This window comes from Vollenhovia emeryi, unplaced genomic scaffold, assembly GCF_000949405.1.
Source record: "Vollenhovia emeryi isolate VEMERY1.0 unplaced genomic scaffold, V.emery_V1.0 DF939282.1, whole genome shotgun sequence".
In the NCBI taxonomy this organism is placed as follows: domain Eukaryota; kingdom Metazoa; phylum Arthropoda; class Insecta; order Hymenoptera; family Formicidae; genus Vollenhovia; species Vollenhovia emeryi.
In genome coordinates this window covers 133,537-159,833 of record NW_011967084.1, presented here as the reverse complement: position 1 = coordinate 159,833, position 26,297 = coordinate 133,537, and the positions used below count along the sequence as shown (strand labels likewise).

At 43.7% G+C, this 26,297-nt stretch overlaps 3 protein-coding genes across 6 annotated transcripts in view; 2 read left to right on the top strand and 1 right to left on the bottom strand.

Moving 5' to 3' along the window:
- Positions 1–5,593, top strand: LOC105559258. The gene is made up of 11 exons (XM_012007414.1): positions 1–372; positions 922–1,084; positions 1,162–1,379; positions 2,091–2,275; positions 3,349–3,499; positions 3,579–3,632; positions 3,745–3,916; positions 4,108–4,493; positions 4,636–4,925; positions 5,026–5,133; positions 5,196–5,593. Exons 1-11 carry the CDS (start codon positions 295–297, stop codon positions 5,329–5,331), a joined length of 1,941 nt encoding a protein of 646 aa, XP_011862804.1. The 5' UTR covers positions 1–294; the 3' UTR covers positions 5,332–5,593.
- A 5,203-nt stretch (positions 5,594–10,796) lies between these two features.
- On the top strand, positions 10,797–18,588 carry LOC105559257 (immunoglobulin superfamily member 10). Its single transcript, XM_012007413.1, has 7 exons — positions 10,797–11,030; positions 15,657–15,857; positions 16,804–16,877; positions 16,966–17,050; positions 17,159–17,324; positions 17,413–17,732; positions 17,917–18,588. Exons 2-7 carry the CDS (start codon positions 15,657–15,659, stop codon positions 17,950–17,952), a joined length of 882 nt encoding a protein of 293 aa, XP_011862803.1. The 5' UTR covers positions 10,797–11,030; the 3' UTR covers positions 17,953–18,588.
- Positions 18,589–18,686: 98 nt separating this feature from the next.
- LOC105559253 (tyrosine-protein kinase Btk29A) overlaps positions 18,687–26,297 on the bottom strand; it is a 40,781-nt gene continuing 33,170 nt past the window's right edge. For 3 of the 4 annotated variants that reach the window (XM_012007407.1, XM_012007410.1, XM_012007408.1), the window contains 11 exons: positions 22,473–22,534; positions 22,317–22,400; positions 22,127–22,191; positions 21,711–21,776; positions 21,372–21,500; positions 21,055–21,248; positions 20,715–20,886; positions 20,372–20,540; positions 20,143–20,261; positions 19,781–20,033; positions 18,687–19,672 (listed from right to left, as the gene is read on the bottom strand). In XM_012007407.1, the coding sequence (XP_011862797.1) occupies positions 19,571–19,672; positions 19,781–20,033; positions 20,143–20,261; positions 20,372–20,540; positions 20,715–20,886; positions 21,055–21,248; positions 21,372–21,500; positions 21,711–21,776; positions 22,127–22,191; positions 22,317–22,400; positions 22,473–22,534 (1,415 nt within the window). In that variant the 3' untranslated portion in view covers positions 18,687–19,570. Of the gene's footprint in view, positions 19,673–19,780; positions 20,034–20,142; positions 20,262–20,371; positions 20,541–20,714; positions 20,887–21,054; positions 21,249–21,371; positions 21,501–21,710; positions 21,777–22,126; positions 22,192–22,316; positions 22,401–22,472; positions 22,535–22,759; positions 22,948–26,297 lie in introns of those variants that run through there. The other variant, XM_012007409.1, reaches the window with a different exon arrangement.

Sequence of the window (26,297 nt, the reverse complement as noted above, 5' to 3'; positions counted from 1 at the left end):
TTGCTGAAAGCACGTTTGACGCGCATGCGTGGGAAAAAAGTCTCGTCTAACACACTGTTCACTAACATATTTCCGATAAAGGTTACGATAAAGGTGATAAACGAGACACACGCCTAATCTGCCGTTGCTATTACCTCAGATAAATGTACACGTCCAATGAAGAATCTAGTTTAAATGAGAGTCGTATCAAATGTGTCTACATAGATAAAATAGTGCTCGCTAACCACAAACCGAAACTGCATGTAGCATTTCAAAAAGCGATCAAGGTTGTTTTTAATAACTCGAGGAAGAATAATGTACAGAGTCTCTCTTCTGTTATTAATTCTAACCATTCAAGCAGATGGATTCTGGGTTAATAAAGAAATGTGCCACGTGAGTTTTACAACAAATTTTAATAAATAAACACCTGTAGTTTTTCAAAAATGACCTACACTGGCCAATGTTTTTATTTAAAAAACAAACAACGACGTTTCGGTCCCCGATTTGGACCCTTTCCAAGTAATCTTTTCACACAATTGTTATTGATCTCACATCGTTCGTTTGGCCAATATCATTATGTTAATAAGATATTGGTCCGAAAATGATTGCACTCCTTGGTTGAAGAGTGCAGAGTCAACTGAAGTTGCATCGTTAATTGTACGACACGAGTAAAAATGTCGAGAGATGTGTGTTAGACGAGATGTCGGATCGAGCAGTCGTTTTTTCACCAATATCTTATTAACATAATGATATTGGCCAAACGAACGATATGAGATCAATAACAATTGTGTGAAAAGATTACTTGAAAAGGGTCCAAATCCGGGACCAAAGCGACGTTTGTTGCTTAAATAAAAACACTGGTCAGTGTACATCATTTTTTGAAAAACTACATATCATTGGCTATATATAAAATATTATATGCACCGTTATTTTGTTTTTCAGAGAACGTATAAACAGAAATACCCCGAAGATAAAAACAATTATAACACAACAGTTGGATTTTTTAATTCATCATTCATTCAGTACTGCCCTTCCGAAGAGGTTCCTCTTGATGATGATATAATCTATGGTATACATTTAAACGACTATGCACCAGAGCTCCCCGGTAAGCCTTCGAGATTCGGCGCCAATTATCAGATTTGCTCTAATGTCCATTAATTGTACCTTCGTCTTTTGCCCAAGATTTTCTTCAGATTCTGTTTCCACCTCCTAAAAGAGAATGCATGTACGGAATAACCTTATTAATTAACCCCTCGATCCAAGATGCAAAAGAATGCTCCAACACTAGTTTTGATCCATACGACGACTGGAGAATACACAGCACAGAGATTAACGTATGCGTTTTCAAGTATGAAAATCCATCTGTAGAAATTGGGGCCAAGGGGACATACCTCTATGAGGTAATGAACGATGCTAATCCAATATATACAAAATGATTATATAGAATGTTGTAAAATAATATTATCGGGCGCTAATTATACAAGCAATGGCCTAGTTTGCACCGTGTTTTGTTCGCACAACCTGACTGGTTAGCTGTTAACCATTAAGTTAGTTGATGCTCTGTCTCTTCCTAGATAATAATGTAGAAAAAAGTAGAGAGTCGCCTAATCTCTGGTTAACAGTTAACCAGATGATGAAAAACCAGGCCTTAAACCTATAATACTTTTGAGTCAGACATAGGTAGCCCGGATATATATCAAGTCCTCTGTGTCAATTCTGCATTTTACACTATAGTGAAAATGCTAATAGTGAATAGCTTTGTCTCTTTCTAGCCGTCCCCTTAGAGAGACAAAGCCGCTCACTTTTAGCATTTTCACTGTACTGTAAGATACAGAATTGACCGCCTCGTGTGAACATCGGCACTTGTATGCCATTTGTTGTTTGACTTTTGGTACTCAAGCCATCTGCATTTACACGCGTCGCATCGTGTGGCCTGTGTTAGGTCAAAGCAATTGCTAAAGAGACCTGACCCAGGCCAGATCACATAGCTGTTTACACCGTCATGACCTATAGGTAATAGCCTAAACGCAGGGTATAAACTAGGCCAATGTCTATATATACATGTTATTTAAAAAGGAAGTTATTTTAAGCATCAGTAATTTATATTCCAGGACAGTATCGACGTATGGTTTCGATATGCCTATACGGGATGCTACGCAGTTCGGTTTACCGTAAACTCCAAACAGAAATATGTAGTAAGCAACCCTAGATATTTGGTCACGAGTTATCCACGAACGGAAGTTACGGTGCCGCAATTAGTCTGTAGATATAATGCACGTCCTAATCCTGGAGAAAGGTATGACGATAAGTTATCCTCCCATTATGATTACTTTGCCCACACATCACATATCATGTGTTCTCAATAATGATGCGTTTCGTGAAATAAATTTCCACTTAGATATGGCCTAATGTTAAAAAAGTGACTAAATTTTCAGCTCGGTCCTTTCAAGATATAAATCAAATTACAATGTAAACACCTTACTTTTTGTTTTAAGAACCTGGCACAGACGGAGGTGGCCACTTGAATTATCATGTGAATCCGTATACCGTATTTCTTCCATCCTGTCCTGTGCACCGTTACAAACGGACATACACAGGTTTTGTCTACTTGGATGGAATCATTGTCGTCAGTGAATTCACGTGTTATAATATTGCACAGCGATTTTTCTAAATTATCTTTATAAATGCTGTACATAGCATTTGTTACGATAATCCCCCCCTTCCCCATATTGAAAATTTATAAAGATAATTTAGAAAACTCGCTGTGCGATATTATAACACGTGAATTCACTGACGACAATGATTCCATCTAATTGTAAGGGGAAAAAACCTGTGTATCTCCGTGGATGGAATAAATACGGTATACGGATTCACATGATAATTCAAGTGGCTACCTCCATCTGTGCCAAGTCTTTAAAAAAATTAAGGCGTTTACGTTGTAATTTGATTTAGAAAATTGAGCCTGTATCCCGTAAAAGGATTTTTTCGAGGGGGAAACCGCTGAGGGCATTGTGGTATACAGATTTGCGATATTACTGGGCATTACTAGGATATTTTTGGGCATTAGGTCTTGCTGGGACATTATACAGATAAAATAAGATAATAAGTAATCCCCACTGGACATTAGTGGGCATTGGTGTATAAGATCTTGGTCAGCGGTTTCCCCCTTGGATTTTTTACTTACTTGTCTCCTTATCTCATAGGCTCTCTTCCTTCCTTTCTTCCTGGAAGAGACGAGAGAGATAAAGAGTAAGTAGCGTTTAGGCCACTATCTCTATACTCCTTCTCCCTACTGAATTACACGTACAGTTACAATGTTACAGAGCGCATTTTTACAGAATACATCTCTAAATGAATATTTATTTACAGGAAAATGACGAATTTTACGTTAGATATTTCGATGCATGCAGATACATATCCTTCATTTCTAGTGTCATTGATATCGCAGCTGAATAAAGATCTAACAAAGGGTTGTTTATGGGAAGGAGAACCACTATTATTCACATGGAAAATTGATTTGGTATTATTTAATTATTAAAGTGCGCTTTCTTTTTCCTTTTTTTTTTTAGCAACTGACACTCTTTAAATTTTTGTTACAGGACGTTCATCGTCACAAGACAGAATTAACAGACAAACATTGCGTTGTAAAATTCGTAAATATTATTTTTCCTAATTAGCTTACCGTAAATTTTATTTTAAAATATTTATTTTCTATCTATCTGTATTCAGGTATGTATGTAAATTATATTAAAAACTCTCAAACAGGTGAAGACAGAAAAAGGAAAATATAAGAAGAATATAAGGTGTAATTTTCAATTAGAAGCGGAAGCTACAAGTTCTTGTTTTCTGTATAACGTGATTGACAATCGATGTACGTTTGGTACTGTATGGAACCCTCCAACACAAAGTAAATACACGCCGTGTATGTGGGTAATGCGTAAGTATTAGTTAAGAATGGAAACGAAATATCGCAACGAATTAATAGGCTAATAGTAGTGGCTTTTTTTCATTGACATATTTCATCAGGCATATTAGAAACAGTTTAAATTTGTGCGTGTAAATATTAATTTTGCAAACAGATTTATCGTTTAGACGCGAAATAACAGTCGTTGTAAATTACATTTGTAGACTGCGAGCAAACTTTCGAGTCTTGGCGACACGTCGAAACTGTTAAACCAGAAGTACACCCAGACACGTTGCTGAGCGCAAGTTCGTACCTGTTGTTACCAGTTATTGCCACTGTATTACTCGTATCGGCGGTAATTGGAATATTATGCTTCCGGCGTCATTTGCGTATCCGAAAGGAGGAAATCAATTTGTATGTAAACCCGCAACACGATGATTCCAATTGTCTCAAACCCACTGATATTATTGAGTATGATAATGAGAAGGAAATCGGCCACGGTAATCCTCCGTGCAACAATATCGTCCTTCTTTATACCAACAGTTCGACGTCTTTCATGGCATTGATGAAATATTTTCGTAAAACGCTCGTCAAGTTATGCTCTTGCCCCGTAAGTTTTGTCACATGATAATATATTCGATAGTGCACTAGTCGATATTTCTAACGAGTATTTTTCTCCGTTAAAGTTTTCGTATTTATATGAAGCTAAGTATAAATGTTAAGAATGTACCCTACGATTGTTGCTCTTAAAGGTGCACGATTGGCACGACGGAGCCGTATGGAACGAAGTGGCCAAAGTCGGCGCCGTTTCATGGTTCACCGAGTTACTTAACAGTGGATGTCGGATCATTTGGATAGATACGCCGGTTACGAGATCCGCCATTATGTCGAATTCGGGGGACGTCGAGTCGAGCTCGGATAAGCTCAGTAAATACTACGAGATACACGATTTCCGCGATATTGCATTTCGCGGCGTACTCGAAGTGGCGAAGAGCAAGGTAAACGACGTCGCGCGACAGTACCGCAGACATTTCGTCGTAAGGTGAGCTCCGCACATTATTATTATATAATTATATTAATATAATTATTTTCGCTTAATGTGCGACGTCCTACGTATAATTCGACTATTCGTGACATTGCAGGTTTGAAGGATCAGAGAGCACGGCGAATGTGGACGATCCATTTTTAGATCTTTCCCCTCACGCGCGATATTATATGCCGCAGCATCTCATGCAATTGTGTACGGACTTGTAAGTATACATTGCACGGTACGTGTTCCGTAAGAAAATTGTAATTGGAATTCCTTTTTCAGGTCGGTACTGAAATCAGAAATTTCTAAATGTAAGACGAAGGTAGACGAGGACGTTTACCACATTTTTGTCCACCAGCTTTATAAGTCTCAGACGCAGCAACGTCTAAAATCTATAAAGATGGTTTCGTCAACGTGAAATGACCATAGGTTATTTTAAGATCTCATTATCCAAATCTCGCGCAGTGAGACTGTCTGACGCAACGAGACCTTATTCGTGTTTTTCCTTAACGCGAAATGTGATTGCAAAAGCACAAATTTGTTATAATAACAAAGATACTACCTCAAAATGTACGTGTAAAAATTATATAGTGTAATATATAGATGTTTCTAAATGTTTATATGTCTTCCATCAGAATTAATATTCGCAGCCAATAAATTGTCCAGTTTATATTTGCTACTTATCTGATTGGTTCTTCATTAGCGATATGTTATTCCATACTCTCAGGAAACTTGTAAATTGTTAGTTGAATTCGATCTTATACAATTGTTGTGCAGAGTTTAAGTTTTAATCGAACTTTACACGTTTATTATGTTTACTTAGAGATGTATATTTATAATATATGTATATATATTTTTAATAAAAAAGACTTAAAAAACATCTGTTATTAATGAATTCTTGCTACCGTAGGTCTATATTTATAAAAATTTGCAATTATTATTGCGATCTGGGAAAATACAGCGTTGTTAGAAACACAATCTTGGTGAAAAGTTTGATGCTCCGATTTATATTCCCTTCTCTCAGCTGTACGTATCTTTTTACGCACGCCAATATAAATGGTTGCCTGGTTATAGGCGAGACGTCCCAAAAATCTCAATAAATCATGCTATAGAGGGATCTTGACCTTCATACTTTATGGGTGTGTCCCGTATCTCTATGTATGCCCAATGGTATATTATTGGATCAATGAAATAAATTTTGTCCTCCGCGAGAGCGTCAGGTCCGACGCAGTTATTCATCGACTTATTCAAACTATTTATCGTGACTACGTCTTTCTAATCTATGCGTGTGATAAAGATTTTTACGAGAAATAAACCGCTGAGAGCATTGTGATGCCCCCATGGAAAAAATGTTTTAATGTAAGTAAAGATACATGTAATATATTTCATAAGAGAATACGGCTCTGACGATTAAAAATCAATGAATAAAAGGGCTAAGAGCCTTGACTAGGTGTTAGTGTCACAATATTAAAAGTTTCGTATATTTAAACCATAAAAATTACAAACGTTTCGATCTTTCTTTAGACCATCCTCAGTGTATATAAAAAAATTAATAGAGTATAAGAAAATAATTTAAATATAAATGTCAAAGGTTAAAAAACGCTCGCAACGCAATACATAAAGGATATAAAATGTGAGCCGTATTCGGATTTATTGACGGCTGCAGATCGAAAGATCATCGTTTCGTCGAGATGCGAGTTTTGATGTTAAGAGCTAGTAAATGTAGACTAGTCGACTTTTGTATTTGTTATGTTATGTAACCTTTGACTTTTATATTTAAATTATTTTCTTATACTCTATTAATGTTTTTACATACACTGAGGGTGGTCTAAAGAAAGACCGAAACGTTTGTAATTTTTATGTTTTAAATATACGAAACTTTTAATATTGTGACACTAACACCTAGTCAAGGCTTTTAGCCCTTTTATTAATTGATTTTTAATATATTTCATACATTTGGTATATCAAAATTCTATTAAAAAATCATATATAATATTATATACATAACAAAAATATATCTAACATATATAAATTACATATTTAAAATATGGATGTAACACATTTGCTTATATGTTTATATTATATTATGAATGATGTATGAAAAATGCCAATTTCTATATATTAGTAGTATATTTTTTTATATCGCATATACGAGCTATATAAAACGAATGTACCATTTCTATTTTTCGTTATATAATAAAGTATTTTTCCACGAGGGTGTACAGATTTACGGCATTACTGAGCATTACTAAGCATTTTTGGGCATTGGTTTGGTCATCATTGTGCTCCTTGCTCGGGCACAAATTACACAAACTAAGAAGATAAAGTAATGTCCACTGGGCATTAGTAAGCATTGGTGTACGTGACTTTGGTCAGCGGTTTACCCTTCGGGTTTTTATCTTAGGACTGCGTTTCTGACCTTTGCCAGCTCTTTCCAATCCATAGTTACTTCTTTTATTTATCATTATATTACGTTAACTCCGTATAATCGCAATCTTATTCATATTAAAATTACTTTTTTAATTCACATATTCTTTGTTTGAATTGTAGCGCTGAAGAACACTTATTGTTAAAGTCGAAACGTCCACAATGTTTTTTTCTAACTATTAGATAACAAAGTATAAATTTATTCAACGGAACATTCCTGGTTTTTGTATCTTAGACCAACGGCACACGATAATAGTTTTCCTACTGGATTGCTTACGAGAATCAATAAGGATGCAGAGTTTTATTGTGGATCGGGTGACTTCAGGCTAAATCCTGATTGGCTTTCGTAAGCAATCTAGTAGGCAGTGTTGTGCATAGATGATTTTAAAATTAGCTAGATAAAGATAAGATAAAAATATATAAATTTATCTTAGATAAGATAAAGATGATTTCGTTTTGAATATATCTAGATAAAAGAAAAATTATATGATGATTCATCTAGATAATTTTCAGATAATATTTTTAAGACTTCATGTAAACACAGTAGAAAAAGTTATAAAAAAATTATAGAAAAATTTAAATTATAAAGGGGGATATAGAATATATCCAGGTTATATAGGTTATATGACACACATAAATGCATGGTCTACAACGCCATCCATATTTAAATAGTGTAACTATTAAGTATTTTTATGTGGCCCTAAACCAAATTATCTGTACGTTATCTTAGATAATTTAGTAAAGATAACACTTTCTTTCATCTAAGATGCAGATATAGATAATACTTATTTTTATTATCTATATAAAGATAAGATAATGCTAAAATTTTATCTAGATAATCATCTATATAATTTTATTTAGATAACAGCAAACACTGCAGCTAGTAGGACACAATAATACCGTGTGCCGTTGGCTTTAGTCTTTGACTTTTTTATAAGTATAAATTATTTATAAGTATAAAAATACTTAATACATTGAAGACATTTCACACTTGTGTCTTAAAAAGTAAAAAAGACGCCAAGTATAAGCGTCATCCAATCTCAAGGATTATATAATTTAATTATTTGAATACATTGTATTGATGTATTGAATACATTGTATTGCATTGAACACATGTTCAAGGTCATACTGATATTGCTATGTGATGCGTTACAAAAATTATATTTTTCGAAATACTTTAGGGGTCCCGGCATTTTTCCTCACCCTGTATACATATATATCATAATTCACAGTCACGGTCAATTGCTGCACGTTCACTTTGTACTACTATTGATCGCATTTGTACGCGAGCGCATTGCGTCAAAAATGTGAAAAGGACATTTCCCCCACCACTGCCTGGTCGACGATGACGACGACGACGTTTCTTAAATGTCTCGTGATAAAAATTTTACACTTCGGACTTTGCATTGCAATATCTCCACGTATGGGGCACGTAGGAGAAAAATAAAAACACTTTTATTATGCAAATCGAACCCAAGCTATCGATTGAACCTACTTACAAGTGCATCGGATCAGCCGTTGTTGAGATCCGAAAATCTGAGGGCCTGTCAACTCGCGTACTCGCGCAAACTACACGGTCGGTCTCGCGCGCGCGTTCTAGCTACGCTTAAACTTGGCGCGAAACACTACCGTGTCTCGTGATTAAATATTCAATGTATCACGTATTAAATATATGTACATACATTTTATATACATACAGTATATACACACATGTACACAATTATTCTCACAATATACAATTGTTCCCGTGCAAGTAAACTAATTTACATAATAAATAAAAATGCGTGCGCGTGTATGTGTGAACATGTCCACCTTGGCGATAAACGATAAACTTCGTACAAGGTGTCAATATTTGAGATAATATTAATAAAACGCGTGACACGCACAAATTATCCGCTCGCTCCTCATTTAATGGATCCTAACGAACGCACGTTTATTGTTCCACGTCGTCAGGCGCACGTCGTCGTCGGATTTTCTCTCTCTCTCTCTCTCTCTCTCTCTCTCTCTCTCTCTCTCTCTTTCGCTCTCGCTCTTTCTCTCACAGACACGCACGCACACACGTAGGAGCGCGCGTGCGCGAGCGCCCACGCGAACGAGATGTTTTATTTCAAATTGCGCATAACGAAAGGCCATTTCGTGCAATCTGTCACACAAAGAGCCGCGTCGTTGCCCTGAAAGGGAGCTAATTACCGCGAGAGTAACACACGCAGACGCGCGCGGGCACACGCACACAGAACGTTTTCGCGAAAGAACGGAGTAGCTCGGGGAAATATTACGCCTGCGAATTAACAATTGTTTTGTCGCATTCGCCGAGGCGGCGGATCGAACGCGCGTGTCGACGGTCAAAAACATATTAAAACGGCCCCAACAATCCCCCATTGTTGCCGAGGATAATTTTGTAACTGGCGCCTTTCGGGCAGCCCCGCGGCCGGCGCGGCCCCGCAAAATTTGAGGCAACGACCTCGATATCGCTGACGAAATCCAAATTCGACATAGCACAGCCGTTTTTCGCGCGAACGCAAACGCTTCCGGTCCGCGCGCGCGGGGGGAGGGGAGGGGCGGAGGGGGGCGCGGCCTCGTCTTCTGCTCGATTGACCGCATATTTCGGATCGCGTTCGGATCGGATTCGCGGACGTTGAGATAAATTCAACGATAACGGCGAAATATTATCGGCGACTAGAAATAAAGCGGAGAATGCGCGCGGCGCGCCGAGTCAAACGTTTCGTCGCAGCCGTTATCCTCTCGAACGTGCCTCTCGCATGTCGAATTAACTCGTCAACGCGGTTCCTTCTCCTTCCTGGAGAGAAAAACCGAGACGGTCAACCGCGGGAGCCGCGTCCACGTGGACCGCGCGTCGAGATACGCGGCTTTCAATTAAAAAAAAAGATAAAGAGAGAGAGAGAGAGAGAGAGAGAGAGAGAGAGAGAGAGAGAGAGAAGTTGAAGGAGCAAAAGGCGCTCTGCGAAATAATACGGACCCTATACATTTCAGAAAACATTGTTGCAATGTTGCAATGTTTCTGAAATGTTTCTGTAAGCTTCGGCGCTGTATGGGGAATGTATAAAAATATTTCCACGCACGACGGCGGCGACGGCGGCGGCGGCGGCGGCGGCGGCGGCGGCGGCGGTCAGGCCTGCCAGATAATTGGAGTCATCTTCTTCCCGATACGATCGCTCTCTCAATAAAAGTAATTATCGTGTCGTCCTTTTGAAATAAAAATCGATCGGCGCAGGGGGTGGGCGCGGGATGGGGAGGGGGGGGGAGGGAGAGAGAGCCTAGATGAGGGCGGAGGAGACAAATTGGGGAGATATCTATTACGCGCGTACAAACGAGCCCGTGGCGGATAATGAATTCGATTGTTTGCCGGTGGTATTATCGCCCTACTCCCCGGTAATAACAGCCAATCGGCGATGAGGGAAGGGCGCCCGCTGTTACATTCGAAATGTATAAATGGACCGACCAATAACTGTTACAGTGCCGTTCAGTCGCGTCCCTCGGTTCCACCGGTTGATAAACTGCCCGGGCGCACTGGCTTTCCCCCCTTTTTTTTTCTCTCTTCCGTTTCTCTCGTCACCACCTACGGACGGCTACGGGGACTCATCACCACCGGCCGGCCCGCCACTGCTCTTCGGAAAATCGTAGGAGCCTGTCGCACGTCGCACCGCCACATACAGCCACAGCGCCAGGAAGGTAAGTCGCGCCACCGTACGTGGCGTACGTCACGCACGCTCCTCGGGCCCTCCTCCTGCGTCCGTCACGCCGCGAATACCTCGGCCGAAATCATCATTTCGCACGGGAGAAGCTCTCTCTCTCTCTCTCTCGCTCTCTCTCGCTCTCCCTCTCCCCCCGGGTGAAATATAAAACTTGCAACGATGGCACCTGCGATGACATCACCGCGATTTTATTCATCACTCGAAAGTTATATCAACGTCACTTTGACGATCCCCCGTTCCATTTGGGGTCCACGAAAAAGAGAGAGAGAGAGAGACAGAGAAGCGAGGCGCACGTGGGCGTACATTTCGAAATAAATAATTGACGGCGACGCTTCTCTCTGGCGCGCGCGCGCGCGCGCCACGATTTATCGTGCGATACGATCGCGGACTCTCGGGGCTTTCGGAGATCCCCTCCGCGGGAATCCTCATATCCGAAATAAACGTGCCTGTGTAAATGCGGTTCGGCCTGTTCCGAGACGGCGAGCCGCGCGGCCGCGCTTTCAAGTCGCGAAAAATTCCTCAAACACGTGTCCCTTCAATTGAGCGGTTTATATATATATCAAATTATTGTAAACGTGCATGCATATCCCGAAGAAAGACGATTATTTTTCCCTCTCTCTCTCCTTCTCTCTCTTTCTCTCGGACTATCGAATCCACAGCGTTAGTCCGCGGCGGTTTCGGGAGAGACGAGGAGAACGAAGGCATCGCTCCGCGTCAAAAGGAGCGGTGTCTCTCGCGCGCACGTGTCGTTCCGGTCCGCTTCCCCTCCCCATCGCGCGGTGACTAAGGCAAACCCAATCCGATGGGAGGCAAAAACGACTGATGCAACCGCGGGCCCTCTTGGCGTGTACTCCGGCTCAGCCTCTCGGCGCGCCGTCCGTCTCGCTCTCCCGCGCCACTTCCTTTTCCTCTTTTAAGCAGCTGGGCGACACGCGAGACGCTAATGACGGGCATCTCCTCCGTGTCCGATGTAAATTAATCGCCGGCCCATTCGCGCGCGCGCGCCCGCGCCACACACGCAGGGTGCTCTCCCCCCTCGTCCTCCGCGCCGCGTCCCCGAGTCAGGGCTCTTGTCTCTTTCGCGGGAAGGTATTTCCGGTTCTTTGAGTTTCGAGCGATCGCGGTCTCTTTTGTGGAGGAAGATTCCCCCCCCCCCCCCCTGTAACGAGAGATGGGGCCGATGACAAAGAACAATCCGTAAACTTCCAAGTCTCAATGAGTCACAGAAGTCGAAATTATTATGTCGATCCTCTTCCCTTCTGGCTGGACGAAAAAAGGACCGACATACAGTTCTGACTTCTGACCGTATAGTATAACTAGTTGGTCCACTCGCTGCCGGCCCCTTTGATCTTTGCGGTCCCGATCCCTTGGCATACCGCCACGCACTCGGGCAGGATCCAGCGATGTGTGTGTGTGTGTGTGTACGCGGATAGCATGCATCCCTAATAGGTACAGTGCATTGGCTAAACATTGGTCCAATGTTGGTTATATTGGAAATGCATTGGCCGATGTTGTCCAACGTAAAGCCAATGTTGGAGTGAATGTAAATATTGCACGATAATGATTATATAATGTTAGATTTTTTTTTATTGGAAGTGCATTGGCCAATATTGAACAATGCAATAAGAACATTGGTCCCACCCAGTGAGAAATGATTCGTCGATCGACGTCGAAGCGACGTCGAATCGACATCGACGCCGTCGAATTGACGACGATTCGACATCATTTCGACGTCGATAGACGAATCATTTCTCACTGGGCATATTCCCAGATAGCATGCATGTCTAAAAGACATCTTTAAGATGGCATTGAGTTCTTTTTTAGACATGTACGTCTAAAAAGTGCCTTAAAGATAACTTTATGACGCCTTTTAGACATGCATTGCTATCTGAATTGACATAATATTAAACCAATATTGCTAAATAGACGCATTGGCCGAATAAGAAAAGGCGTCTTACAATATTGGATCAATATTGGGAATACTAGATTTCCATTATTTCCCAATATTGCGCCAATATATTGTGCTACTGATGCCTAAAAGACATCTTTAAGACGACATTAAGTTGTCTCTTCGACGTGTACGTCGAAGTCTTAGGCCCGGTTTCACCAACGTCGCTTAACTTTAAGCTCAGTTTAATTCGTTCTTTGTCTCGTCCCAACTGTTACTTCAGAAAGCGACAAAGAACGAATCAAGCTAAGCTTAAAATTAAGCAACATCGGTGAAACCGGGCCTTAAAGTTATCTCTATGACGTCTTTTAGGCCCGGTTGCACCAACGTCGCGTAATTTTAACTGTAGCTTAATTCACTCTTCGTTCCTTTCTGTTTCCCGTAGAACGAGACAGAGTGAATTAAACTATAGTTAAAGTTTAGCGACATTGGTGCGACCAGGCCTTAGACGTGTGTAGAGACCCTGTAATCAGAGAAACCACCTCTCACTCGCAAGAATTTGACGAACTCTTTTATGGCCAGTCTCTGATTACAGGGTCTCTAGACACGTGTGCTGTCTGGATACGTATTTATCAAAGTCACACTGCCACACATACAACTTTTCTCTCATTGGTCTGCCCAGAAAAATTATATAATATTAGATGCCACAGAACAAATTCTACAATATCAGATGCATAAATATTAGATTAGAACATGATGGAGTGGACCTACCAGTTGTACTATCTTCTGACTAACGACGGGCGTTAGTCGTGGACGTAGGGCAAGGCAGAGGTACGTCTTTGGCGTAAGCTATTACGTCGTTTTGCGCTCTGACCCTAAGGGTCGGTTAACTGCTAACCGAAGGTTAATTGATCCTCTGTCTAGTCTCAGAGAACAAGATAGAAAAAGATAGGGAGTTGACTGAACTCTGGTCAACAGTTACCCGACGTTCGTGAAATCGGCCCCCAAGTCGTGGAGGTCCATTGTGTACGACTCGAGTTTTTCTCTGCCTTGCCTTACGTCTACGACTTAATACAGTTTTAAGCGCTTACGGACCGCTCTCTGCCACCAGCCGTAAGCCGCTAATATGAGATAGCATGTTTTCGACATCCAAATTTAATCATAAATCTCTTTTTCGCAACGATTACACGGTCTAACGAGGAATTTTCCGCAAAGTAAATTTCACTCCAAGGGCAATAAATTCGTGGTGGAGCCAAAAAATGATTGTGCCTATTTGGCACAAACCCCCGCTATCTCATTAGGAGTCTACCGCGTAATAAGGGACTTTTCCTCTACGTCGGGCCATGCTGGAAACGGGCGGGTGCGGTAAGATTCCTTCTTTAATCTCAAATAGAGTATCCTTCGTTAATCTCAAATAGAGTATTCCTCGCTCCGAAACGAAAGTTTAATTTCGCGACAACGGGGTTTCGGAGAAGCGCGATCCCCTAGTAGAACGAGGGCTCGCGGTGACATCCAAAATGACGGCGAAGCGATAAAGTATGTTACTTTTGGAGCCATTTTACACATAAATTGTTAGTCAGAAGTCGGGGGGGGGGGGGACTGAATGGGGTCTCTTATCTTTCTGGGTTGAGAGAAAAAGGGCTGATGTACACCCAGTGTGAGATAATTCGTTCAATTAGTCGGTGTCGATTCGATATCGATCAACGAGTCATTTCTCGCTGGGCACCCCGGCAAACACCAAAGTAACAGTTACAAGACGTCAATGTAAATGTAATACAACATATTGATGTTGAATACTGTTACTTTGGTGTTTACTGGACAGTGATGGACAGAATGGTCGCGACACGTAATTCACTTAAATAAGTTGAGGACCAGGCATTTAGATTGCGGGCTACGTTTCAAAATCTTCTTCTCCGAGGAATATTTTACTCGATGGCCATTCCGAAACCATTTTGAGCGTTTCCGATCCACTTCTCGAGTTCCTAAACTCATTAAAAAAAAAAAAAAAGAGCGCCGCAACCATTCTGTCCGTCACTGTACAGCCCCGATTTCTGATTAACGACTGATATAGATAACTCGCGGTACGGGCCTCATTTTTAAGCGACGAACAGGCCACAATGAGATTATCGTCACGGCATTATGAGCTTTGTGCCCTACCTGAAATCGCGGCGAGCGTAAACTGGCTCGCTCTGGCAAGGGTCGTGTCGCGATAAACGGCGGCCCGCCTTGACCGCGTTAAGGAAAATCGATTCCGGGCCGAAGGATTGATGCGACTCGGGAGGATCCGCTTAACGAGAGCGAGCGCGCGCGCGAGAGAGAGAGAAAGAGAGAGGAGGGGGGGGAGAGGGAGAGGGAGAGAGAGAGAGAGAGGAGAGAAGAGCGAGAGAGAGAGAGAGAGAGCGAGACACTCCATGAGCCACCACGTGAAATATCCGAGCGACGTGTCTCGCGCGTCACGAATATTTCTTCAGCGCGAGGTCCTTCGCGCTTCATCGTCCGCGCCTCCCCCCGGTGAAATTTCGTCGACTCCTGGTTAACGTTACACATAATTCCTAACATTTTACACGACGCGGTTTGCGAAAAGTCGCGCCCTTCTCGTTCGCTGCCTCCTCGCGGGAAGGGGTGGGTGGGGGGTGGGAGAGGAAGGTTCCCCGGGTGTCTCGTACTTGATGCGCCCCAAGTCGCGACTGATATTCTCTCCTTTTTTTTTTCCAGATGCCGTGCCTCTCGAACCTCGCGTACCTCCTGACGTTCGTCGCCGTGATCGCCATGGCCAATGTACTCCCCCGCGACCGAAACCGTTACCCGTTCGCGCCTCTCCTGGCGAACGCATCGTCGCGGCTAAACGCCGAGCAGCTCACCGTGTTGGACATATTCAAGTACAGTATGTTCAAGCGGTCGCCCCCCAAGAAGAAGGTATACATACACGAGCTCGCCGTCGACCCTGCGAACGGGCGCGAGTCTTAAATGCAGATTCCCAGTGAGAGATGATTCGTCGATCGATGTTGGGTATCTAACATAGAGATGTTCGGAATGGATTTCGATCGAAGTTATTTCTCTTACCCTGGAAAACCCAATAGCAACCTGGAAAATCATTGAACAATTCCGATCGGTATCCATTCCAAGCATTTCCATAAATATACTCTGGCCGAATCGACGTCAGCTTGACGGTGCCGATGTCGTTTCCCTGGGAAGCACAATGGAAATCTAGGAAATCATTGAACAATTCCGATCGGGTCGATTTGACATCGTTTCGCCATCGATCGACGAGTCATTTCTCGCCGGGTTAAGGGCCTCTTTCATCAACCTGACGGTTAATCTAAAGATCTCTCTCTCTCTAGCACGATTTATTGAGATTTTCGGAACGTTTCGTCTATGACCAGGCAACCATTTCTATTGGCGTGCGCAAACAGATACGGGATGCGTACAGCTGAGAGGAGGGAATGTACATCGGAGTAACAATCAAACTGTTCACCAACGTTGCATCACCTCGTTTCTGCTGGCACCCTGAAAATTTTAACCGTCGGTTAATCCAACCGAACTTGGTGAAAGAGGCCCTTATGCCCAGAGAGTTCTACCAATGCGGATTAATTTGAATCCCTCTTAACTGAGTCTTGATCATTTTTTCAATTCCCGAAACGAGAAAGAGATAAAAGGTAAGTTGAACCGTGGTCAAAGTTAATCTGCATCGGTACAAGTCTCTCGAGAATCGGCCGTGCCGGCCTCTCGTTCCCTTCGGCTCGACGGGCCGTCGATTTTCCAGTTCTACGAGAGGCGGTCGACAGCCGAACTTTCTTTCCCCGCCTTTCGCTATCTATCATTCCTTCTCCCTGTGTAATATTTCCGACACCTTCGGTTCTAGAATAATAATACGCTCTCGTTGACTTGGATCAAAACTTTGCGCAATGAGCCGGATTACATGGAGGTCACCGCCGGGTAAGTATACAGTTGGATATAAAATAGCTTCGGTGCGCACACATAGACGCGGAAGTAACGTGATCGCATTCCGCTCGTATTCATTCAGGAACCGCCTCGAGCTGCGTTGCGAGGCAACTGGAAATCCGCCGCCCGAGGTCCACTGGCTGTTAGGAAACGACGCGGAGAGGCAGGTCAGTCTACGACAATTAACGCTTCCGAAAGAGATCCTCGATACGATTTACGGACCGTTATATAGCGACGCTCCTTGTACAACCCCTTGTTTGTCCTTCCTCACGCAGGACGAGCATTACGCGCAAATCGGGCCGAGAACTAACGATGGATTCACTCAGGTCATATCAACGTACGTGATCGACTGCGTCAAACCTGAGCATCAGGGTCTCGTAAAATGCGTGTCCGTGTCTAATAACGTCGTACGTACGTCGGTGAGGGCGATCCTAGTCAACGGTTAGTGAGACAACGATATTTCACAGCCGGACCGAACAGGCGTTGCCTGCGCGCAGGGATTGTCTAATGCCGTTGTGACTGTTTACAGGGACGAGCGATAAATGCGACAACGAGAGACCACCCGTATTCACCCTCTACCAGCCATACAGAATAGCGGAACAAAGGACCACGGTGGTTCTTCCGTGCAGGGTCGTGGGTGAACCGATGCCCTATCAGTTCTGGTTAGATGTCCATGGCATCACCATCACTCCCACCACGCACACGAGACACACCGTTCTACCTAATGGCGATCTGGAGATAAAGGATCTTGAGTGGGAAGACATGGGTGACTACACTTGCATGGCGGAATTGGGATTCATGCAGAAGAATGTGACCACGTTCGTGTATCCTCTCCTACCTTCCTCCTCCGTATGTACATAATTAATACTTACACAAATTTATCCGGCGTAACTTGACGCGTGCTCAACTTCTAGAAACCAATAATCGACGTCGTCATTAACGTCCACGATACCCACGAAATAAGTCTAGATAATTTCTTTTTGCTTACTACAAAAAGGGGGCACGCATAATCCTTCCCTAATTTTTGTTTCAGGAAAAAAGAAACAAAGATTTCGAGTACTTACCGTAAGAAGTCTTAAAAAGATTCCTGCATCTCGAATGCCTTTTGCTGTAAGCGTGCATAAGTGGCCAAAACCTATTAGACTTATCATTTTTCTATAAAGATAGAATGTAATTTAGGTAGAAATATTATGTATTAGCAAAAAAGTACTTATCCCTTTTTGTTACGTTTACGATACCAGTGCTACATGTCCTCGAAAGCTCGATAGTCGAGCGACAGTTTCGCTTCTCACGTTGGATCGACGCACAAAAAAAAAAAGAAAGTCTTGTATTCGCATCGAAGGAAGTTTGTAAACGAATTGAAAACAGTTTTAATAAACGCGACCTATATCACATATACGCTTTTTTGTAAAACGCTTATTCCTACCATTTGTCGCGGAAGCCTTGAAATGTAGATTTTCAGCGGGCCGACATTCTTTGGTTTATCGACATCCACAGCTGTGTATTTTAAACTATGTAATTTTATTGTGTATGCAATTCAATTGTATTTACATTTCGTACAAGGTCTATAATTTATAAACTCGCGATGGATTTTACAATAAGAGTTAACTCGTTAAGTAATGCGAATTATATGTTACTTACCACTCGTGGCTGTCCAGTTAGGCTAACTCCAGATTAAGAATTACATTCGATCGATTCGCCAGAATAAAACGTAAGCACTTTTCTTTTTAATCTCCTACACCTTCTACCTCGCAGTTTTGCTTATTAGTTACAATGTGAAGTGTAAACAAACGGAATGCTTACTTATTAAATCGGTTTATTAAGCAGAAACAATATTTCTGATTCGAAGTTGTGTCGCTGTTTGTCAAAATAATAATAATAAAAAATGATTTATTCTAAGCGGAATCACAAGTTGAATATTGCATCTGTTGCAAAGGCCATCAATAAATACTATTGTTCTATGTATAAATGTATTTATAACGATACAGAGTAAAGTCTAAAAATTATATGGGAAAAATAGTATGTGAAACACATGTAGTATCACGCATCCCGGTATCGAGTAGAGTCACGTAACGTACGGAACATTCGCCCAGAGACGTTCGGAGATGCACACGGGGTAGGAATAAGAGGAGAGGGTGGTGAGACGAAGGTGGTGAGCGTTAATGCTTTACGGGGGTTTTAGAATCACACATCTCCATATTACGGGTACGGCTCTCTAATAGTGTAATAGTCGCAACGGAGAGTAAGTGTAAATTGCTCAATTACACGTACACGCACAGGCGTACACGCACTCGTTTTACTCATTTACCTTTAGTGGCTCGTATCGCTTTGCATATTTCGATCCACGGGTGTCCGTAGGAACTGCAAACGTCACACACGTTATTAGTCGAGCTCGAGGATGGTTTTTGTTGACTAGCTTTATGCCCGGGTGTACTCGGCGACGAGGAGCCCTCTCTTTTTGATTTGCACGTGGTCGACGAGAAACGACGAGGGAAATCGATCGCGGAAGGCGGGGAGGCCGGCGCGCGGGTCTTGCGCGACGGCAACGTTGCTGAATTGTACGGCAGATTCGACGTGGGTAGACCGGCGGAGGGCGATCGCTCCGACGACGGCGACGACGATTTCGCCGTCGAGCGGATCGACCGGCAGGATGGTGAGGACAGGCGCATACACCGCAGCAGGTTGAGTCAATCGTTGACCAATCCTTGGGAAACGCTAATCAGTTGCTCCTTCAGGGCGCGGAAGGACGGTCGTACTTCCGGAGAGTGTGCCCAGCATTTACGCATCACCTGAGATTTCAGTCACAATTCATGTACGATTCTGATGAGATCGACAGTGGAAGCGAGAGCGAGAAAGAGAGAGAGAGAGAGAGATATGTATGTCTCTCGCTAATTTACCTCGTATACTTCCTTGAAGCACGCCTTTGGTCTTTCCAGTATGATTCCTCGCTGCACCCGCTCGACGACTTCCGTATTCTTTAGGCGACCATAAGGCATCTTACCGCACGTGAATACTTCCCACATAAGCACTCCGTATGCCCACACATCCGATTTCGAACTGAAGCGCGTGTAGTTCAATACTTCCGGCGGCGCCCATTTGATGGGAAACTTAGTGCCACCGCTACTGGTATATTGATCATCGAGTACGTACCTGAAAATCCAAAATCGGTTAAATTTCAATACTCGCTATCTTTTTAACTGTCTCAATGGGTCCTTTTAATGTCGTAAAACGTAAGGATACAAAAATTTAAGTGGCCTACCTAGCTAAACCAAAATCTGCAACTTTTACTACATTTTCCGATCCCACCAGACAGTTTCGTGCTGCAAGATCTCTGTGTATATAGTTATGCCTCTCTAAATATGCCATTCCTTTGCAAACCTGACAACAAAGAAACAAACAAGTGTTACAAAAGATTCGGGAAATCCCGAGGTCGGCATTCCGTTTGATGGCCGTGTGTTCTATCGCCTGCAGGACGAAACTTGCATTACCTGTATACACATATCTAACAAGAGGCCAACGTTTGCACCTAATGAGGCTTCGTGACGGCGGAGGTAGTTGAGAAGAGATCCATGTCGCATGTATTCCGTAACAATGTATATCGGTCTATCCTTACTGCAAACGCCGTATAACTGGACTAGGTTTTGATGTTGCAGTTTCCTGCATGAACAAATACAACTCGTTATAATAAATAACGCGTTTTAACTAGAGCTACCGACATTACTTGGAGAATAAGTCGTAAAGTTTTCGATTTAATTGACAGGATTCCAGGTCCGAGTGCGCCCGCTGGTTGTTGGTCAAAAGTCTCGATACCGAAACTAGATTGAGACTTACGTCATTACTTTAGCTTCCTCTATAAAGTCGTCCTCGGACATGGTTCCCTCTTTCATCATCTTCACGGCGACATCGATGGAGCCGCGCCACTTTCCTCTCCGCACGACTCCAAATTGACCGGACCCGAGCTCCTCCAGCAAATGCAATTCCGCTGGGTCGATCTCCCATTTGTCTGTGAAAAAACCGCCCGCCGTTATGTAGCGTCGTATTGCCGAGACAGAGAGAGAGAGAGAGAGAGAGAGAGAGAGAAAAGTCGTTTCTATATACTTGACGCGTGCGTTTTATATATTTCATATATTAAGGAGTGGAGAAAGTTGCACGTATAGAAAATTTTACGAACCGTGACTGAGGCCGGCAGTCGGTGGCACAGGACGATCGCAGGGGCTGGTCTTCAGTCGGCTGGCCAGGCCGCCGCTGTTGTGTCTGTGGTAATTAACCAGATCGGGAATGGAGCCGCAGCAGTGTTTTTCCGACAAGTAAAATTCTCCGCGGGTATTTTGTTTGATGTGGTAATGCTTCACGTGGGGATGTGGCCTGCGGGCAGAGCGGAAAAACATAAATTATCGGGGAGAGGCAGGCGAAGAGGGCGCGAAACAATTTGCAGTTAGAGCCAGTCAGCGGTGAAGCCACTCGTAATCGTCGGCGCCATTAACTTACACTTTCGTGTAGAGTGAGAGCGTGTAAAGCCCCTTCGTCGAGGAGTTACGAACGACAAAACAGCCCTCCTTATCTTCTTGCTTCAGCAGCGACTCGGCGCGTTGCCTTGACATATCACCTACGTACCATCTACAACGGCAAATGGAATCATTCCTTTTTTTTTTATCCTTATCAAGTACGAGTGTTTTCGCCTGATTTATGTGAGCGTTCTAACAGAACGCCGTTCCGGTGGAAAACTGAGCTGGCTCGAAAAACCGGGAAGAGCAACAAGGTGTTGCCGTATCCGCGAGATACTACATTCGGTTGCCTCGCGGGGAAAAGATTATGCGCCAGACTTACTCGTATTTCTGCAGCCCCAGTAGCTCCTTCTCCTTAACGTAGTTGCTGGGGATATAGCCGATCGATCTGCAATTAAATGCGCGCCGTATAACTTTCTGCAAACCCGGTTCTTTTTTCACCGCGCGTGCGTATTTCGCCGCGTAAGTAAACAATCCGGCTATCGCGATTAATTATCGCTGATTATACAAGAGTACCGCTAAGATTACTGTTTGCGAACCGCACGCCGTGCAACCGATTATTTCTCACGACTGCCGGCCGACCGCCGCCGCCGTCGCCGCCGCCGCGCGGTACGCGCGAGATAAAAAATAAATACATAGATAAGACGCCGCGGCTAACTCGTTTGTCGCGAACAAGTTTCGGAAGAGGCTAAGCCGCGAGGGGCAATTTCCAAAGCTGTTTCGAAGGCAATTATGTACCCATTCTCGTCCTTAACTTTCCACCAGTGCTCCTGGGAATCGTCCAAGACCTCGTACTCCGCACCCTGGACTCGCGAAAACACAGACAGTGAATATTCTATGTCCAATTTTTAATGCATACTGTATAAAATAGCGTAATAGTTTATAACATTTGCTTTCCTCGATATTTATTACCGCGCTTCGTCCGTACCTTCTCAAGGGACAAGTCGCCGCCCTCGATGGCTCGGAAAGGGTACAGTGCCACCACGACTTTCGCCCGCAGCATTATCTTCTCCTGCGGGACAAAATTAATATGCATGGATTACCTAAACATACCAAGAACGCGAGCAAGTTTCAACGGACTTACCTTCGCTTTGGAGGATGGTGTGCCGGGTGTACCGCCTGGCATTATCGGGGTCGAGGGCGTTCCTGCAAAAAAAAGGGAGAAAGAAATAAGAGCGAGGAACGGAAGAAATGATTTGCTGTTATGCGCTGCACGAGTCACTGCTTTTGTTTTTCGAATAGCGTTTTAACGCCGCCGCATTTTTCACGTTCATCCGCAACGCGCCCCTCGCGTGCTGTCGCGCCGAGATAAGGGTCGCGATAAACGGGAGCTCCCGGCAATTTTGCGCGACGACAACAGCCAATAATTACTATTTCGTCAAGCACGTCCGTCGTTCGGTCCGACAGAGAACTGGGGCCGGGCCCGTGGCCGCGTGGCAACGCGCGGCGGCAGCGAAACGGAGCATCCCCGACGTGCAGCACGCCCCGGTCTGACGGACAGACCGTGCCGAACCGGCGGACGCGGAGAACGATACCACGAGAGCAGTCTCCACCCTGTCTAGACAAAATCAATGCGACCTCAAACCTCCTACATCCCCTCCCCGGCTACCTTCTCCTCAACACCATCCAGCGTTTCGCACGTGCAACGCACGCCCGTCGCGTGCACCGCAACTGCGTGCGCTGCGTCCACAACGCGCAAATGCATTTTCACCGTCTACCGCGGGTGAGAGACTTACGCGTGCGGAGTCGCCGCCCTCTCGGCGCGCGACCGCCGGCACGGAGCTCGCGGACGGTCTGACGTCTCCACGAGAGGCGGCAGCCCCCGCCCGAGGGTCGCGGAACCCCCCTCGCGTTTCGGAACGCTCGTTTCCTCGGCGGCCCTTTTTTTTTACCGCCTCCCTTTCCGTCCTCCTCTCGGCCGAGATTCATTACCCGGGGCAATCACCGAGGTGGAGGCTTTCTCCGCCTGAGAATATCTCTCTGCGAGAGAAATATTTGGGGTATCTTCGTCTACGTGCTCGCGCGCGGTCCTCCTCCGCCCCCTTGGAAAAAATTTCCCGCGCGCGCACACGGGACGGCCGTACGCCTTTTCTGTCCGGGGGGTAGAAATTAAGGAGAGAGGAATTTCGCTCGCCGGAGATACTCCGCGCGAGTTGGCACGTGTATAATATTTTAATCCTTCGGCTTTTATTCCGCTCTGTATTTTTCAAAAGTACATTTCTTTCGTCACGCCCAGGATAGGGGAAAATTAAATAAAACGAACGCGAGAGAGAGAGAGAGAGAGAACGCCCCATCGGGCGCGAGCGGGATTAACCGGGCGAGAGACTTCTCCTTTTAAAAGAGCGCCGTTAATTTTCGCGCGGCGATGCCTTCGAATTTTGCGCACGATTTCTCGGCGAATGGCCGGCGCGGATTCACGGAGGAGCTTTTCGAGGAGGCGACGGGAGAATCTCAAGGAGGATATCTCGGTAATGAAAGTCTCGCCGGGACACAAGGCCCGCGACGGTGAAAAGAGGGTAACAAAATCCGCCGGAGGCGGGACGCGTCTCTCTTCTAAGGTGCATCTCCGAAAATATTCCGACTCTCGCGGAAATTCAATAAGTGGTAGAGCCTTAAAAAGGAGAGACGGTAAGGTAAACGTCACGTCTGAAATAGCAACGTCGTGATATTGAATCCGGCTCTCAACATTGATTCAAATATATATATATATAATATATATGTATAAAGTGATGTATTGTTAGGCGAAGAAATATCTCGGTGCAACACCAGCAGCGCTTACATCGTCTCTTTTCTCCGTACACGTCTTCGACAAGACTGTGCTGCCGCGTACCGAGACGAAAGAGTCGCCGCGGGTTCACCTAAGCCTAATCTACAGTGTGCTCTCTGCGTCTAGAAACATTCTATTGTAGTCTACAATATTTTGTAGTCAACACACCCACAGAAACAATTTCCGGATCCAATGCTGTTACACTTCAATGTATCATAAAATAGGATCGATACAGCGCCAGTTGTATTTATTATAGAGAAAGGAATATTTTAATCTTAAATGAAAAAGTGTAAAATCTAGAATAAAATGATAGTGTGTATCGTCTTTTGTCAAATATCGTGGTGCCAACTTCGTGCGTAAGAGGGAGGGAAAATTTATTCTAAACGCACGAATATTACATTTATATACGTTACTCTTGTCTCGATATAGTAAGTCAATCTTTTTTAATTCGATAGAGGAGAATAGGAATTAGTGATTTTATTTTGATATTGTTTTTATACCAAATGGGGTTGTGAGAAACATAAATGCGTCAAGAATATTTTTTGTCCCAGCAACAGAAGTCCTTTCGGAGGGTGCAAATACGTTTAAAAAAATTTGTGCAAGCCCGAGGCGAAAATCCAAGTCACGTAAGCCACCATTAAATACGAAATATGTTCAATTTTATTGTTGTTTTCCGTGTTTGAATGATCCGAATTTATAATCGGCTCATGAGCTGCGGTTAGACGTATCCTCAACGTGCTCCAAAGTCATATTTCTTCAAAAAACAGCTCTTGGAGCACTGGTCTTTCTAATATATTTAAATGCTACGAGTATATATACTGCGCTTCTCTTTTGAACATTTGTAAAACAGATTCTCGCCTCGGGAGTTGATAAATTGTATGTTATACATCGTATAATCGTACGTTGTCGGCAAATGTTTTAAGCGCTTTCATTTGTTTATACAAAATAGGATGTTTCGAGACGCAGAAAGCGCATTGTAGGCCTCAACGTCTGTCCGCGAGTCCGAGTCTCATTAATTTCGACACGTTTTTCAGTGTAAGGAAAATATAAATCATATTAGCATCGAATGACGCATGAAGTCGCGGCCGAAGGATTTATTTATTTATTTCTTGTGCCACAAAGGAATTGTACAGTGATGGACAGAATGGTTGCAACATTGTGTGATTTTTCTTTTTAGTGAGCTTAGGAACGTGCATTTGGAGTCAGTTCAAAAATCTTCTCCGAGGAATCTTTTACTCGATGGCTATGCCGAAACCACTTTGAGCGTTTCCGATCTATTCTTCTCGAGTAAAATTTCCCCCGGAGAAAATGTTTCGGAACGTAAACCTGCGCAGAAAAAAAAAGAATATTCTCCTTTTGAAAATACGTTTATTTTCAACGTGAAAATCTTGAAATGAGATTGTATCGCGTTAAAGGAAGAAAAACTTATTTGAACGACGCAATCTTATATAGTTCAATCGAGAAAAATGTATGCTTATTATTTGAGAACAATTTTCTTGAATGAAAAGTGTATAAAAAGGGAATAATTTGATCCGATCCCGTGAAAATACACAGTTCACGCCGTCCCGCTAACAAAGAAACGAGGGCGCTACGAGTGACCAGTTCGTTGCACGAAATGGCCGCTCGTGGCGATCATGCGCGGTGGTGGGAGAGTCTTGTTGCGATGCGCCGTAACACACAGTTCGTTCACCTCCTCCTGCTTCTTGAGCTGTCCCTTGGACCGATAAGACGTACACAAAGACTTGTGAATCTTCTATTCCCGCTGACCATCGAGAGGTGCATTGGGGAGTTAGAATCAAGCGCTGAGAGATCTTGCGAGTCTGCTAATTAACAAGGCAAGCACCAAACGGACCTGCGAGGTTAGTTAGCTTGAGCTTCGGCTCATCTCACTGGGCCAACGCCCTGCTTGGCGACGGATTCAGCCGTCGCCATCTTAAGTCCCGCTACATACGCAGTACCACAAGACGAGGGACATACGCATCCCGCGATCATATCCGGGATTGTATCTCTTGGACGTTGATTGACGCTGTTCGTACTGAGGGATCGGCTGGATTTCCAAAAGGTACTTTCTCTGCCTATTTCCTGTCAATCATGAGAGCCGTCGCGGTTCGCGGCCGTGACGCACGCAGGCAACTGCACTTT

What these genes read in the sequence shown, in the direction of transcription:
- LOC105559258 (XM_012007414.1), top strand. Translation starts at nt 295, where the DNA reads ATGTACAGAGTCTCTCTTCTGTTATTAATTCTAACCATTCAAGCAGAT. An exon ending in CTATGCACCAGAGCTCCCCG is followed by an intron (nt 1,085 to 1,161) that starts GTAAGCCTTCGA and finishes CTTTTGCCCAAG; the next exon opens with ATTTTCTTCAGATTCTGTTT. An exon ending in ATGCAATTGTGTACGGACTT is followed by an intron (nt 5,134 to 5,195) that starts GTAAGTATACAT and finishes TTCCTTTTTCAG; the next exon opens with GTCGGTACTGAAATCAGAAA.
- LOC105559257 (XM_012007413.1), top strand. Translation starts at nt 15,657, where the DNA reads ATGCCGTGCCTCTCGAACCTCGCGTACCTCCTGACGTTCGTCGCCGTG. An exon ending in TACATGGAGGTCACCGCCGG is followed by an intron (nt 16,878 to 16,965) that starts GTAAGTATACAG and finishes GTATTCATTCAG; the next exon opens with GAACCGCCTCGAGCTGCGTT. An exon ending in GAGGGCGATCCTAGTCAACG is followed by an intron (nt 17,325 to 17,412) that starts GTTAGTGAGACA and finishes GACTGTTTACAG; the next exon opens with GGACGAGCGATAAATGCGAC.